Raw genomic sequence first — 14,984 nt, 5'->3', positions numbered from 1 at the left:
AACACCTAACAAATACATCACTAAGAAATAATCTCTAAATAAAATGAATGAAGTCCAATATTGTAGATGACACCAGATTACCACCTGAAAAAGACAGAGAACTGGTCAACATAAACATCATTTATAAAAACAGCTGATTATTTTAATCATTGATTCATTGCACTAATAAGTTGTTTAGCATAAAATGGAAGCTTGTTTTTTATTTTATTTTTTTTATTTTTATGACTCTCTGGTGATGCACCAGATCACAGTAAAACCTGAAAATGCAATCAGTGGTGACTTTTCCTCATTGAAAACCTAGTCCGACATTAATATATTATTATTTTCTTGCTCCATCTTTCCCCGTTTCGATTCCCCCAAAGCTGATTTTAATCACAGCGTTGCTGTGTGTGCGGTCAAAGCTACAAATCAAAATTTTAAGTGTAACCAAACAAGTGAAACAAACCCCAACTCAAGGATTAGTGCTTCCTCTGGGAAATGCTGTCCTTGCCAGAACACATTTATCCTCACAAACTTCATACGTGCCGTTTAGCGCCTCTTATAAAGATAAATAACCGCTATGCACCCTCTTTTAAAAGACTCCTGACTCTTCCTGTGCATGGTTTATAATGGATTATACTTTATCCTTTTTTCATTACTCTGTAGTAAGGCTGTCCAATTTTGCTTTATTTTATTAAATTATTTCAACAAGTTTTTTTATAAAAGTTAAACAAAACTCAAGGCAGTCGAAGTAAGTTTTCCTTTTCAATTGTTTATTCTCTTTTCTCCATTTAACTCTAGTATTAACTTTCACTTGGAAACAAGCAATTGCCTAAACTTAATGCACATTTATTAATCCACAGAAAGAAAATTCAAATTGATCTCTAAATATTCTTACGTTTCCTATTGAACTGCAGTGTTTTGCCTAAAGACTACATCAGGACCAAAAGCAAGTCGAACACAACGGAAATATGACCGATATTTATCAGGAAACTTGATTATAATTAATTACGTAGGCTCTTTGTTATAATGTGGAAGCTGCTATTGCCATGCTCTTCATGCGCTGTAAAGTGTGACCTTTAAATGTAACTATTGACTATTTGCACTGTATGCTAATTTGCCATGTAGATGTAGATAAACACATGCTGCTCTTATTTCAGTATTTTCTCGAAAGCTCGCGTCAGAGCATCAGACACTGACATTTGACTGTGCCCGTCCCTCTGGACACATGACCGTGAGTGTGTGTGTGGATTGGCTGGTGCAGTGGAGTCTGCGCAGCACCGCCGTAGACTGTAGAAACTGCTGAAGCATCAGAGGGAGAAGGTAGCGCTGCACTGGGGACGAGGGCTTTGAGTGTCTCCTGCAGCTCATGTGTCAGAACTGTCTTCACGACTGGACCCAGCAGCAACACTAGCACGCCATATATTAAACTTTAGTCCTCATTTATTAAATTTAACTTAACTATGGGTGAATCTCCAGATGAGACGACTAATAAAAAGACACACAAGGAAACAAGATCCAGCCTCCCCATGAAACAACTTCATTTCTTACTTTTAAATCAACATGCCAGGAACAAGTCTCTTATCTGAATGTTAGCTAAATGTTTTAAATAATATGGACACTTTTTGGTTGACAAAGTGTATCAAATTTTGATTTCCATGGCATTTCATCAACTAAAAGTAGCCTGAAGCTTCTGACTAGTGGTTTTAGATTTAATAGGGCTACGCAATTATTCAACATTTAATCGAAATCACATTCTCTCCACTTAGGTCAAACTCAATTATTGTCATGTTTTTTTTTTTTTTTTCCTTCATTGTCTGGTCTGCTCCCAGTTCTGTGGAAGAAACAGCATTTTGGGGTTTGGAACCTGGAGAAGGACGATGGAAGGTTTTATAAATGAAGTAGAAAGCGTTCATTTTCTGTTTGTTTTAAAGGCATACCGTGTCTTTGTTCCTGAATCAATGAACTAAAAGCTGATTTTTACTTCACTTTCAACTTTCCCTCACGACAATTTGCTCTTAGAATAAAATCTTAAACTGCACGGATGAGTAACTGAGGAGCCGTCGTCAGCAGCCTTTTGTGTGGGGAGGTGCTGCGGAGGAGCCCTGAGGCGCAGTGTCCATGAGTTCACACACTTGTTTTGAAAGGAGCATAAAGACTGACCCACATTCACTTGTCGACCCCTTGAACTAGTGACTTTCGCCTTGTTCGGCAAAGCACCATTCTTTAACACGGCATTCAACTTCACCACAATACGACGGGATTTAAGTGAAGCGAGTGGAGTCATGGACCTACTGACCCATTTGTGTACGTACATACAAATAAATACACTCCTGTTTTTTTTTTAGTTCTCTAATTTCAACTAATTGAAATGCCACCTCAAACATGCCTTTATTCTTCAAACCTCTTAACCCCCACGGAGCGCATTTTCTCCAGTTCAGCTTTACCCAAATCATACTTCATACTATCAATCATACTACAACAAAAAAGAGGACGATAAAGCAACAAAGTGGCAAAAGAGCGACAAAAACGTGCCGGAAAAGCAACAATAACACAACAAAAAACCCACAAGAGTGACAAAAAGGATGGTTATTGTTAAGGATTTATCGATACTACTACTCTTATCGATACTCCTTATTGATCCGGTACGTTAAAAAGGGAAAAAAAAAGGTTTGATAGAGGCTACTAACTAGCCTAGGCCTATATTTATTTTTTATAACACATTTATTTATTTATTATTTTATTATTATTAAGCTATTATCTAGTAAACGCAGCGGTTTCCCTAACTATGTTTTCTGCAGCCGTAATTCAAATGACTGTTTTTGCATCAAACATAATTGTTGCGAAATATAACTGAACACTGTGAGTGACACGACTTTGTCAACTCCTACAAAGCAGTGATTAACATAATTACATGTGCTACGAGGTGAGTATTGTTCATAGCTGTTGCCCCCCTTTTACTTTACTTGGCATTTTTTCTCCAGTGATGGAAAGATTCATTAACTTTGCCGACAATTTCAGTGTTGCGCAAGTGGAATGGCCCAGTGGTTAATGTGAAAGTACAATGTCCTTATTTGTCTTCCCCACAGACCCATTATGCCGGAATAGCCGCTCTCTGTGGTGCTACTGCCAGACTAAGCAAGCTTATGTGAAATGTCATGGAAATAAAACGACAGGTCTCTCAATTGAGCTGCACTTTATCTTTATGTGTCTGCTCTCTCATAAACCTCCATTATTGAATGTTTCCCCGCGGACCTGGTGTATTTCCTTTATGTCGCCGTTTGTGTATTGTGTCATAGTGTATGCGGCGTTTTGCGCTAAAAAAAAAAGCTAATGTAACCATCTCTAGCTCTAGAAGTCTAACACTTGAGATGACTAGGAAACCTCTTCCATTCGAAATGTATTACTGTAATTGGCTTTTAGACTGCATGGCCATCGTTTCAAACAAGATCTGCTTTAGTGGCTGTGGTATACTGCAGGTGTGATGAAAGAGCATTTATGAGCATTTTCTCCTTCGTATATGGAGCAAATGGTGGTTAATTTCATGTTTATATTGCTACATCATGCGCTCATCTCTGCGCTTGTTGCACTCTGACCCACATCTCAGCAGTGAAATCGGCAACTGAATTCTACTGAAACTAGCACAGCCCGGGCCGGCTCTCCTGGCTAACTGGTTGCATTTAACACATTTTCTCTGCTGGATAATCTGTCTTTGGCACCACTGCTGTTGTTCCAGGCAGGCGTCAATGTTGCCAGTTCACCCCAATCTGCGTATGGGAATTTTGAAATGTTCTGACCTAAATATTTGTTTCCTCTTAATATAACCACTAATGTGTGTGCTTTGCAAAGCCTGTGGTATCTTGATTTCTCGGTCAGTACAAGAGAATATTGGTATGAGACTGTGGGTGTTGGCAGCAGTGAGGAGCGAGTTGCTTAGCTCAGCACTCCATTTCAGCCTTGGCTGCTTGGTGTGTGAAAGTGTCAGGAATATTTGCCACTCTGATTTCAGGAGTGTGATGGTAATCTGGCAGCCTCGTTATTTAGTCATTGAGAATAACCACTTTGTGGAGACTGGACTATCCTTTAAAATGGCTCCTGAATGTTTTGGGGGAGACCCTTTCATTCAACAGTTTAGCAATCGTTTTCTCTGTGCTTCGGTCTTTCCTGTGCCATCAAATACTATCATTTTAGCAGTTTAGAAATTAATCCTCAGCAGTGGGTTTGTATCCCACATGGATTAGTAGTAGTGCAAAGCTGCTCTATTTCTGATAATGGCGCATGCCTAAAGCAGACTCCCATAATGAATCTCTGATAATTATGCAACTGTATTCTGCTCTTTTCTTTCCAAAACAAGTCTCTAATCTCCTGTGTTTGCTTTGCTGTTTAGGTGGCCAACCTGGCATGCTCCATTTCTAACAATGAGGAAGGAGTGAAGCTGGTCCGCATGGCAGCGTCACAGCTGGAGACTCTGTGCCCTCAGGTACACTGCTGTTTTGCATCTTAAAAACATTCGTAGACTTGACAAAACAGGCTGCAGTTGGTCTGTGGGCTAATTTTTCATGATCAGCCCGGTGGCAAGCAGTCCAGTGTTGTGAAAAACAACAATTGCTAATATCTCCCTTTTATACAGATATTGAGAGCTGCTTTAATACATTTGAGCCCTATCAGCTCTATCTGCTGCTGCCAGTGCTCCCCTTAATTGCATCTAATGACTTCATTTATTCTGAGCTTTGAAGCCCACAGATGTTTCCTCTCGGAAAAACGAGTAGCTATTAGTTTTATTTCATTCATTTATTTATTTCTTTAGTCTCTCGGTATCTTTAATCAGGACCTAGGACTGAATTGACTTCCTATGTCGCTCTGTGTTACTGTGGTGGGTGGGACTGGCTTCATGCAATCAGCCTATGCTAATATTGTGGCTGTGAGCTCTGTCGTGATGAGGCTTTAATGGCTTTAATTGGGTGATTACAGGTGATTAATGCAGCGTTAGCCCTGGCTGCCAAGCCCAACAGTAAGGTGGCCCAGGACAATATGGATCTGTTCAAGGACCAATGGGAAAAGCAGGTCCGCGTCCTCACTGATGCCGTCGATGACATTACATCCATCGATGACTTCCTTTGTGTGTCTGGTGAGTGCCTTTCATCTGTGTCCTTGCGCAAAGAACATTACAAGAATTTTCTTGAATACTCGCAGAGTGCTTTCAGTAGATCCTAGACTACTGTAGATATTGAAGAGGGAATAATTGTTTGACAAAGTCTGATGAGCCGCACCTCAAGGCAGGTTGTGTGGTCTCTTTAGGTGAAGAAAACATGGAGCCATCAGCAGACGCTGCACTGAAATTGACATCCTGTCACATGTGTTAAAGTACACAGACGGTTTGTCAGGCATTGCCTCTGAGTTCTCATTAAGCATTAAGCTGAGTGACTTCTCTCACCTCCAGCCAAGGACAGACAGGAATTTACACACTGGACATTAGCATTTTACTGGCTGCCCATTAATAAACGGCTCGGGAATTTGTCTATTATGTGGTGCATCAGCTGAACTTACTGCACCACTCCAAGCTTCATATCTTATAAAACATCTCTTAGGTGTTATTGGCTGGCCAGAGTACGAGAGGGACCTGAATTTAGACTCACAGCGTTGCAGTTCTTTGTAAACCTATGCTGACAGAATTTTCTGGGAAAAAAAAGCCTCTTTCAAAAACAATTATTATCTTATTGTCCGATACATACTTAAATCTTTATAATCGTTATTTAATTTAGTTTAATTTATTTATTTTAGATTGCATTGCCATTGCATTATAATTAGAGCCTTGTTATTTTCCCAGAAAACCACATTTTGGAGGACGTGAACAAGTGTGTGATCGCACTGCAAGAGAAGGACGTGGATGGTCTGGACCGCACTGCTGGAGCCATCAGGGGCCGCGCTGCACGAGTCGTCCATGTGGTCACCTCTGAGATGGACAACTATGAACCTGGAGTTTACACCGAGAAAGTACTCGAGGCAACCAAACTGCTCACTGACCAAGGTGCTCCCCAGCAGCTCAAAGCAATCATTTTAGTCGGTCCTCCTATTTGATTTTCTTTTTCAAGTTGAAAGTTTACTTCTTTCATTATAGTCTTTTACACCCTCCTTAGATTACAATATTGAAATTATGTTTTAATTGCACATTGGACATAGCAAATTAGCCTTGTACTATACTTGTACTTATTATATTATTTAAATGTGAAAGAAATCCAGACACAAACGACTTCAATATAGTTTGGTCATTGTGGTAAATGAATATAAATGTCTGTATGCCTGGAAAGCCATCGTTTAATAGTTCTGAGGAATTGATTAGAAACATTGCCTCGCAGGATATTTTTCTAACTTTATTGCATTGTTTAAAGTCCATTGCCTTCCACTCAACAGTTAGTGAAATGGTAAATACGTTTCAAATGTATCAAAGCAGACGTGCCCAAGAAGCACTTATAGAGCCGCTGTCAGTTCAACAAAATGCATGCCTTCTGGCAGAGCTTTGTAAAATCTTTTATTGGAAGCCTCTGTTGTGAAAAATCTCCCATCTATTCTTCTTAGTAAATGTTCTTATTTAGTTATTTAAGGTCCTAATCTGGGATCAAAGTGTCGTGTAATCGTTATGGTTTTATCAAAGCCATACAGCGGATCATTCCACCTCAATAGAAAAGAGGGAATGCACATTTTAAATTGAATAGAAATACAACCTTAAACATTAGAATTGAGTGAGAAATCAATGAATGACATTGCAGACCAGCCACTCAATTTGCCACTGTTGCTGTGATGGGATGCTCTCTGCCATGCTGTTGCTATGTTATGACATCGCATGCATAATCTCTACAAATCTTGCACAGCAAAGATAACCTTTTAAACGCTTTACTTTGGTGCTTCTCTTTAGAGTTTTGCGGTGAATTCAAACTGTCTTCTCTCTTTTTTTTTGCTGATGTTCAGACCCTTCAATCTCTCTCTCTTGCTCTTTTCTTTAGTCATGCCACGCTTCACAGAACAAGTGGAGTCTGCAGTGGAGGCCTTGAGCGCCAACCCCACACAACCTGTGGACGAGAACGAATTTATTGATGCGTCCCGCCTGGTGTATGATGGCATTCGTGACATTCGCAAGGCTGTGCTCATGATCAGAGTGAGTCCTACACTTTCCCTGTTGTCTATGCTTCCTGTGATGTTAAATGTGTCCGCGGCGTAAAGCCATGCGTCCGCCGACATATGTGCTTTTTCTCACTTTACAACACGTAAAGCTGCACCCACTGAAGTCCGTACTACTTTGCTAATCCTGCCTTTGTTATTCCCTAATACAAAGCATGGTTTTAGCGTGTCTGTTAAAGCCTCCTTATCCAGAATCTCAATCAAGTTTACCCACATTGATGTAATAGTCATTTTAGTTTCTTCTGCAATAAGGTGCAAGCCAGGCATGTTCAGTATGTTTCATGGTCCTCACGGCAGATCTTTTTTTAATGCTATGGGGGAAACTGTTCGTGTGCGATTTTTCGAGGGCAGTGATTAACCTGTCTTAGGCAAGATCCAGCCTAATTGACCAGGGTTGCAATCTAGTGTAACAACAGCCTTAGATGTCTGCGGGTTAATGGCCTCTGCCCGACTTGAGGTATAACCAAGACAGATGGCGCTTGAGTGCAGCCGAAGCGTTTCCAAATTGACTGACGATGAGCTTGAAAGGAAGAAGCCCATCGTGTGTTAGGCACGCTTAGCTCATGGTAAGTAATTCAAAGTTTATTGTTGTCATCTCTATAAAAAACACATACATAAATGCGGTTATGTAATCTTTTTATGACTCAAAACCAATCATTCGTCCTGACGGCGTATTTGTGTTGACAGCGCTCTGTAAAGCTTCCCTTGCTCTCATTAATGCTGCCGTTCAGGCGCAGACAAAGGCTCAGATGAGAAAGGCACCATTATGCAGACTTTGCATTGTAATAAGCAATTGATTCAAGAATGGAGCTTTTAATTAGCCGTTTTCGGTTGGACTGTTAGCCACTTCCCTGCTCACGTGCAGCGGTTTTATCCCGATTGATTAAGCTGTTAACACCGGTCCTCCGGGATGCACTGAGCGTCTGCTTGTAGGTGAGAGCACACGTTTAAAAATAAGAGGATTTATACTTTTTAATCCAGCCGTGCCCCTCTGCTAATGTCGACAGGAAGCAATTTATAGTCAGAAAACATAACTCTCTGTTCAGTCGTTTGGAAAGATTTATTGTTAAAGGTAATTGCCACAGGTTTTGATTATTCAACACAAATGCCCAGCTGTTAGACGGGTAGTTCCGGCAATTCTGCAGCATCCAACTACAGCATCTTTGTACCTTCAGGTTCAGTGTTTTTCCAGTGCTTATGACGTAGTCGTTTGCAAATGCACATGGTTGAGCGGATGTGAAAAGACAAGTATGGTTTTGGGGCCGCCTAAGATGGACACGTCTTTAACCTCTGTAAGTGGTGTACAGGCACCGTGTTGCATGTCCCCTGGATATTTGACAGGTGGACAGAAGCCTTTCCCACCTACAGTGACATCTGAGAATGCGCCTGGAGACATCCGACTGTCTCAGAGTTGGGAGCTGACAGGGAGATGCAGGGGGCAGCTTGCAGCCCAAGGTGACTGGCTGCTCGCTCCTTAAAAACATGACGAGCAGCTTGTCACCAACATGGGGGAAAAAAAAAGGCTTTCGCTGCTGCACTGCCCGCGCCGTGGCACAGATTCCTCACTCTCTCTAGTCACTCCTGTTCACTCCTATTAAACTAATGCTAAAGAAATGTAACAACCACACAGATGTAACAACCATTGCTGAAATTTTATCTGATCACAGCAGAACATTCCAGGTTATATGTAGCCAAAGTGCAAACAAACCTGTCGGAGATACCAAATGTGCTAGTTTTGCTGTGTGTAAAGTATTTGAAATAAGACTTACTGTCTTTGAACCTACCGTATTTTCCGTACTTGAAGTCTCTCCAGAGCATATGTCGTATCAGTCAAAAGATGCACAATGAAGAAGAAAAAAACATATAAGTGGCACCAGGCTTGGGAACTGCACCGTTTTACAAGCCTCTCCCGGCATTTTATGGTGCAAGCTCTCATTTGCGAACCCCTTCCTCAAGCTGTGGCCATCTAGCTTTTAGCCTGCGATTAGCTTATTTTGTTTTCTTCATTGCAGTCCCTCACATGTTTCTTGTCCGTCAACTTATTTTCTGCGATCGATTACTGTTGTTTATATCTTCAGCAGAACAGGAGTAGCAGATACTGGTACACAAGCCTAGAGCGCCCTCTAGTGTGAAAATAACTAACATGTGAAACTATGTATTTTTATATATAAGTCGCACCAGAGTGTAAGTCGCATCCCCAGCCAAACTATGAAAAAAAATGCGACTTATAGTCCGAAAAATACAATGTTTGGCTACCTGTAACCAAAGCAAAGCCGCAACATCTCCACTGAGACAAACTGATGTCCCGAGGGCAGCAAAACCACTCGTAATAAAATTAGTGCCCATATGTTATTCTTTTCACTGGATGAAATGTCACGCAGTGTCTTAAGTGTTTGTTATGACAGTAAATTGTGCTTGTTGGAGCCGGCCCCAGACACTTGGTCACTGACTCTTTAAACGTGTACCTTCTTATTAGCGGTGCACTCTGTTGTCACGTCCCAGCCTAAATCGGCACACTCCTGTTGCGAAGGGAATACAGTGCTTTACCGTTGGGTGCCCACCGTGAGCTATCATTCTGAGCCTCCCACGTCCACAGGTTATCGTTGCACAGGCCACAGCAGGGGATATCTCTGCCCCGCTGCACACCATTGTCTGGGTTGAAAGAGACGCCTCTGAGTCACTACGGCTTTGAATCTCAAACCATAGCCCCGCTCCCCCGAGAACAGGAGCACCTCCACATCCCATAAAGAAGTATAAGGTTGTTCTGAGACCTTTCAGCTATTTTTGGAGTGCAGGGCTCCAAATCCATTACAGGCGGAAGGTATTGAGACAGCAGGACGAGCACAAGTAGCAGCGCAGGCGTGATAATGCACCTTTATCTGGCCACATCATCTCCCTGGGCCCATATCGCAGCTGAATACATTTCCCTGTCATTCACTTTTGTATTTTGCTTTAGGCGTGTCCTGTTGAGACAGACATTCTCTTATACTATTAATATTCATTGAAACTTTCCTGAGGTCTGCTTTGCATTCAGTGCTAGGAATCGGGATCAGAGATGAAGTAGCGCTACTCCAGAAGAGCATAACTCATGCCTCACCCTCTTTCCTCCTGATAGCAGCGACAGATGGGAATCTGCAGCGTTTTGCTCCCAATATGTTTCATAGCCACTCTTCCCTTCATTTTCCCTCTCGGATTGCAAAGGCAGCACATTAGACTGGAAATTCATTTAGAGTTTACCGTTTTTTGTGCACTGTAGCGAGTGGAAGGTGTTTATCAGACGTTGTCACGGCAGGAAACACTAAAGTATTTTTCGTTGTGTAAACAGGTTGCTTATTTAATGGTGCTCTAAAGATTGTGTTATGTCAATATAATTTTTTCCCCCCATGTTTCTCATCTGCTCTTGTATCTTACTCCTTACTTGCCCCATAGACTCTGATATCTGCCTCCTTTTATTGTGTGCAGACCCCCGAAGAGCTGGATGACTCTGACTTTGAGACGGAGGACTTTGATGTTCGCAGCAGGACCAGTGTGCAGACAGAGGACGACCAGCTCATCGGTGGCCAGAGTGCTCGGGTAAGTTCACTGCCATTGAGTTTGCAGCAGAAACAGCAGGGAAGGGAATCATTATCTGAAGGCAATTACACGTAACAATACTTTTGGGATATGGAACAAGGTTACGGAGGAACACATTTACGTTTTATGAGAGATGTTTGTGGTTAGTGAGGTCAATAATGGCTCACTGCTCGGACCATAAAAGGTTCTTGTGTACAACTACCTTTGAAACAGTAGTGGCTCCTTCAGCCACTATCCTGAAGTAATGCATATAAAAGAATAGCTTTTGAATAGCCTAATTCGTGCACATTACACTTACAGTAGCAGTCAAAAGTTTGGAAAAACTTTGATTGTTGTGTATGTGAAGATTTATTTTTTCTATTATGAACTTGGTCAATGTAAACGCCATTATCCATGTATGCATGATGTTTTTATGTATTTTACTATAACATCAGCCTGCCCAGGGACTACAGGTGGAAATTAGCACTTGAACTATAACCTGGCACAATGCATATCTCCCCTTGAGGTTAATGTTTATTGTACACTGTCCCCGTTTTTCTAAATAAATAAACTAAAAAGAAAACCACTTTTTTCTCTGAAGGCACTGGTTTATGAATGAACGTGTATGGACTTGCGTTTTAAACAAAAAAATGTGAAATAATTCACTTCAAAATGGCTGCCTTTTGCTTTAATTACTACTTTTGCACACCTTTAACGTTTTCCCCATGAGCTTCATGACGTCGTCACCAGAAACGTTTTTTCACTTCACATAAAAATCATTTCAAGTGATGACCTCATGAAGCTCATTGGGAATAAGAAGCAAGTTTTTTCAGCCGTTTGCTTCCTTCATAATGCCATGTGTTCATCCATAGTTTAATACCTTCACTGAGAATCACACAATGCTAATAGTGTAGTAAAGAAAAAAAGATACTTAGTGTTTCCAAACCTTTGACCTGTAGTGTACCTTTGTGGACCCTCTCATTTTTTTTCAAATAATTAGTTTTAATGGTTTTGCAAGGCCAGACATCAGCACATTAACATGCACATTATGGACCCCCCAGTTGCCACTGTATTTGGAGGTCTGGTGCACTAACCCTTACCATTCTCTATACTTCCTCCTTTAGGCCATCATGGCGCAGCTGCCTCAGGAGGAGAGGGCAAAGATCGCCGAACAAGTGGCCAGTTTCCAGGAGGAGAAGAACAAGCTGGATGCCGAGGTTTCCAAATGGGACGACAGCGGCAACGACATCATTGTGCTGGCCAAACAGATGTGCATGATCATGATGGAGATGACGGACTTCACCAGGTCAGTGTCTCGGGTGGCGCAACACTCTGGCTACTGAATATTAATGTATCTGCTACCATCTCCGCCTTTCTTCTGCCATACAGGGCAAATGCCTTCAAGACACAATGCATATTTATGTTGAGCTTATGTCAAACACAATCAGCCGGGGCCTACATGTGTTTGATAACATTTGACCTTTCTATTCAACCGCTATAATATGAAAGCACAACTCTTCAGTTAATGCATTGGTCTGTGGGCTGTGCAAAAAAACAAACAAACAACCTAAATAAAGGATGCTGCACCACCTGCCCATATTATGTTGGAAAGTAAATCATTAATAGTACAAATCTCCACAATGTCCGGCCAGTGAGGCATGCGTGGGCTGCGGCTTTACCTTGCTCTACTGCTAACACTATGCATTCTATTCGCGTGAACAAGTCCCTTTAGACCTGGTGGTGTCCAGCTTGTGAGTCACAGCTGTAGTAAGAATAAAATGCCTCTCGCCCACATTTATTTTCTTATTAGACGTCTCTCTGTGGCCACACAAAGTCTAGCGCTGACCAGCAGCAGCAGCAAACTGGCACTATAAAACCACCTCTCTATTACAATACGACTGCAAACAAAAGCATTGAGATTCATAGCTGCGTTCTATTGATGAAGCGCAAATGACTTGATGCCACTTCCATCTCAATTCTCCATCCATGTTTTATTGTGGCGTCATGGCTGAAGTACATGTGTGTGTGTTTGAAGAGGTTATTGATTGCGGTGACATGTTTATATCCACATAAAGGCTGCTTCTCATTGCGTTTTACAATGCAAAGCAGACCAAAGACTGCAAGTACAGAGCTTCCATTATTTTCCCTTTTTTTATTTTAATTGAATTGAAAACCAACTGCACTGGCACTATGCTCACAATCTCATCAACTAGTCTTATTTAGCTAAGCAGAGATTAGAATGGTATTTCTACTGATCTCCTGCGTTTTGCCAATTATTGTACAGTTACAAATATCGTGACGTTTTTTTGAAGAGCATGAAGTATGTTCTGGAAGTTTCCAGACCACTTCTAATGAGTCATATTCTACTGATGACACTGCAATAATACATTACAAGTTGCTAGACTTTACATCTGACTGCATAAATCAGCTGATTAATTAATGAATCAGTTAATATGAGCTCTTTGGTCGAACACGGCGGCTTTTATGAGTTTACTGTGAGCTGTTTTAGTCCTTGACATGACATCATTAAGAAAGATAGAAATGCCTCACATTGACACCAGCTAAAAATAAAGTGATAATTTATAAAACCAATAGACCTATCGCTTTGGCTAACACCAAATATATACAGTTATCTGTTTTTTACCGTTTTTATTTGACCTCAGACTCTCCACTTTCTGAGCTAAAAGCACCTGAATGGAAATCAAATGGAAATCTCTAAATAAAACGAGATGTGACGTCAAGTCCACATGAATGAAGTATTAATCATAAGAAAAACAGGAGGGTTTGTATGAATACTTCCTGAACCCACTTCAGCGGCTATGTTCCTATAGGCGTGATGATGCAGCTGGTTTTCTGGGCGTACGTACAGCAATAAAGTAAAATATTCTTCCAGGCTTTCAAGTTAAAGTGGCCCGTCCCACTCGTCGGAAGAAGAGCGAGCCCACACACACACACAAACCCAGCCCACACAAAAACCCGATGTGGCACTTGTTGAATGCGACAGCTCAGTACATTGTTAGTGTTTTTTCTCTGTAACTCCCTGTGACGCGAGTTCAAACACGATGTAAGCCTGTGAGATTCCTCCGTTGCCTTCCTGATGGAGCTGTCACCTAGCAACTACCTCTGTGTGATGCTTGTACGTACTATTTACATAATTTCTTTCCCTTTTTTTATATATATATACGTTTTTGGTTTGGCGTTATAGACAATCCTAGAGAGTCACACACGTCACAATGCCATGCAAGTCATCTCTGGCCCGGTACTCAAACGTGACTCTTAACTTTGTCTCTGAACTCGCGTTTCATTTAATGCACTAATCAGGACAGTGTGTGACAGCAAAAAGGACTGCTCGAATTCTCCAACATGTAGCTTAGGACCCACGTAGCTGATGCATTTTTATCTTGAAGCGCCAAATTATTCAGTCAAAAACATGTTGAAGACGATCAGCAAAATGTATGTAATTAATGTAAAGTATGAAGAGGAATAAAAACTCGATTCCTTCCAAGACCAGAGACTATAGTGTGGTTTACTACACCCTTAGTGCTCATAATGTTACGCTCTCTGTATATTGATCGTAACTATATGTTCAATGACACCGTGTTTTAAAGCAGGACACGTGTGGGACTGGCTGCGTGTAATATATAGTTCTCCATATGACACCATCTCAGTATCATATGGAAGGTCAGTGGCCGGCTAATTCAGCTCGCGCCCAAATGATCGCCCTCTCAACCTTGAGCTGGCATGGAGCCGCACCAAGGTTAATGGTGTATGAAGTAATTGATCTGGACCTCCATCCTGGCAGATCTGCAGAGAGTGAGAGGCATTCTTGTTGACTCGTGCATCGCTCACGGCGGTATGGCAGCTCTCATGAATAAAGCATATGAGGATGGGAAATATGCAACATATTTGGGAGCCACCTGTCTCGGAGCATTGTGTGGCGCACAGCGCATGGACAATTGTGGTGCACTGCCATCACCCAAGTGTCTCCACAGACCTGAAATTCACTGTTATACTTCCAAACAAAGCACACAGGAGCCACTGGGCAGCATGACTGTAAGGAAGCACGTTCTTTTTAATATGGAAAAGAACAAAGACTATGTAGTTGCTTATGTTATTTACAACAAAGACTTGAAATGTTAAATTTGTGATTTTATTCATACAGTGCAGTAGAGATTTTCAAATAAGCTTTACTAGAAAATAAAATCGAGGCAAAACTTATTGGACCCAGTACTGCCGATTGATACTTGAACATCTCTACTACAGTAGAAATGAATGAG

At 41.4% G+C, this 14,984-nt stretch overlaps 1 protein-coding gene across 2 annotated transcripts in view; it reads left to right on the top strand.

The window, feature by feature from the left end:
- Positions 1-14,984, top strand: part of ctnna1 (catenin (cadherin-associated protein), alpha 1) — a 60,637-nt gene that overhangs the window by 26,871 nt on the left and 18,782 nt on the right. For both annotated transcript variants that reach the window (XM_079556432.1, XM_079556433.1), the window contains exons 10-15: positions 4,367-4,459; positions 4,951-5,107; positions 5,807-6,007; positions 6,981-7,132; positions 10,618-10,728; positions 11,832-12,013. In XM_079556432.1, the coding sequence (XP_079412558.1) occupies positions 4,367-4,459; positions 4,951-5,107; positions 5,807-6,007; positions 6,981-7,132; positions 10,618-10,728; positions 11,832-12,013 (896 nt within the window). The remainder of the gene's footprint in view (positions 1-4,366; positions 4,460-4,950; positions 5,108-5,806; positions 6,008-6,980; positions 7,133-10,617; positions 10,729-11,831; positions 12,014-14,984) is intronic.

The sequence above is a fragment of the Gobius niger genome, assembly GCF_951799975.1.
Source record: "Gobius niger genome assembly, chromosome: 5".
NCBI classification, from domain to species: Eukaryota; Metazoa; Chordata; class Actinopteri; order Gobiiformes; family Gobiidae; genus Gobius; species Gobius niger.
This window is presented reverse-complemented; position numbering and strand designations above follow the sequence as displayed.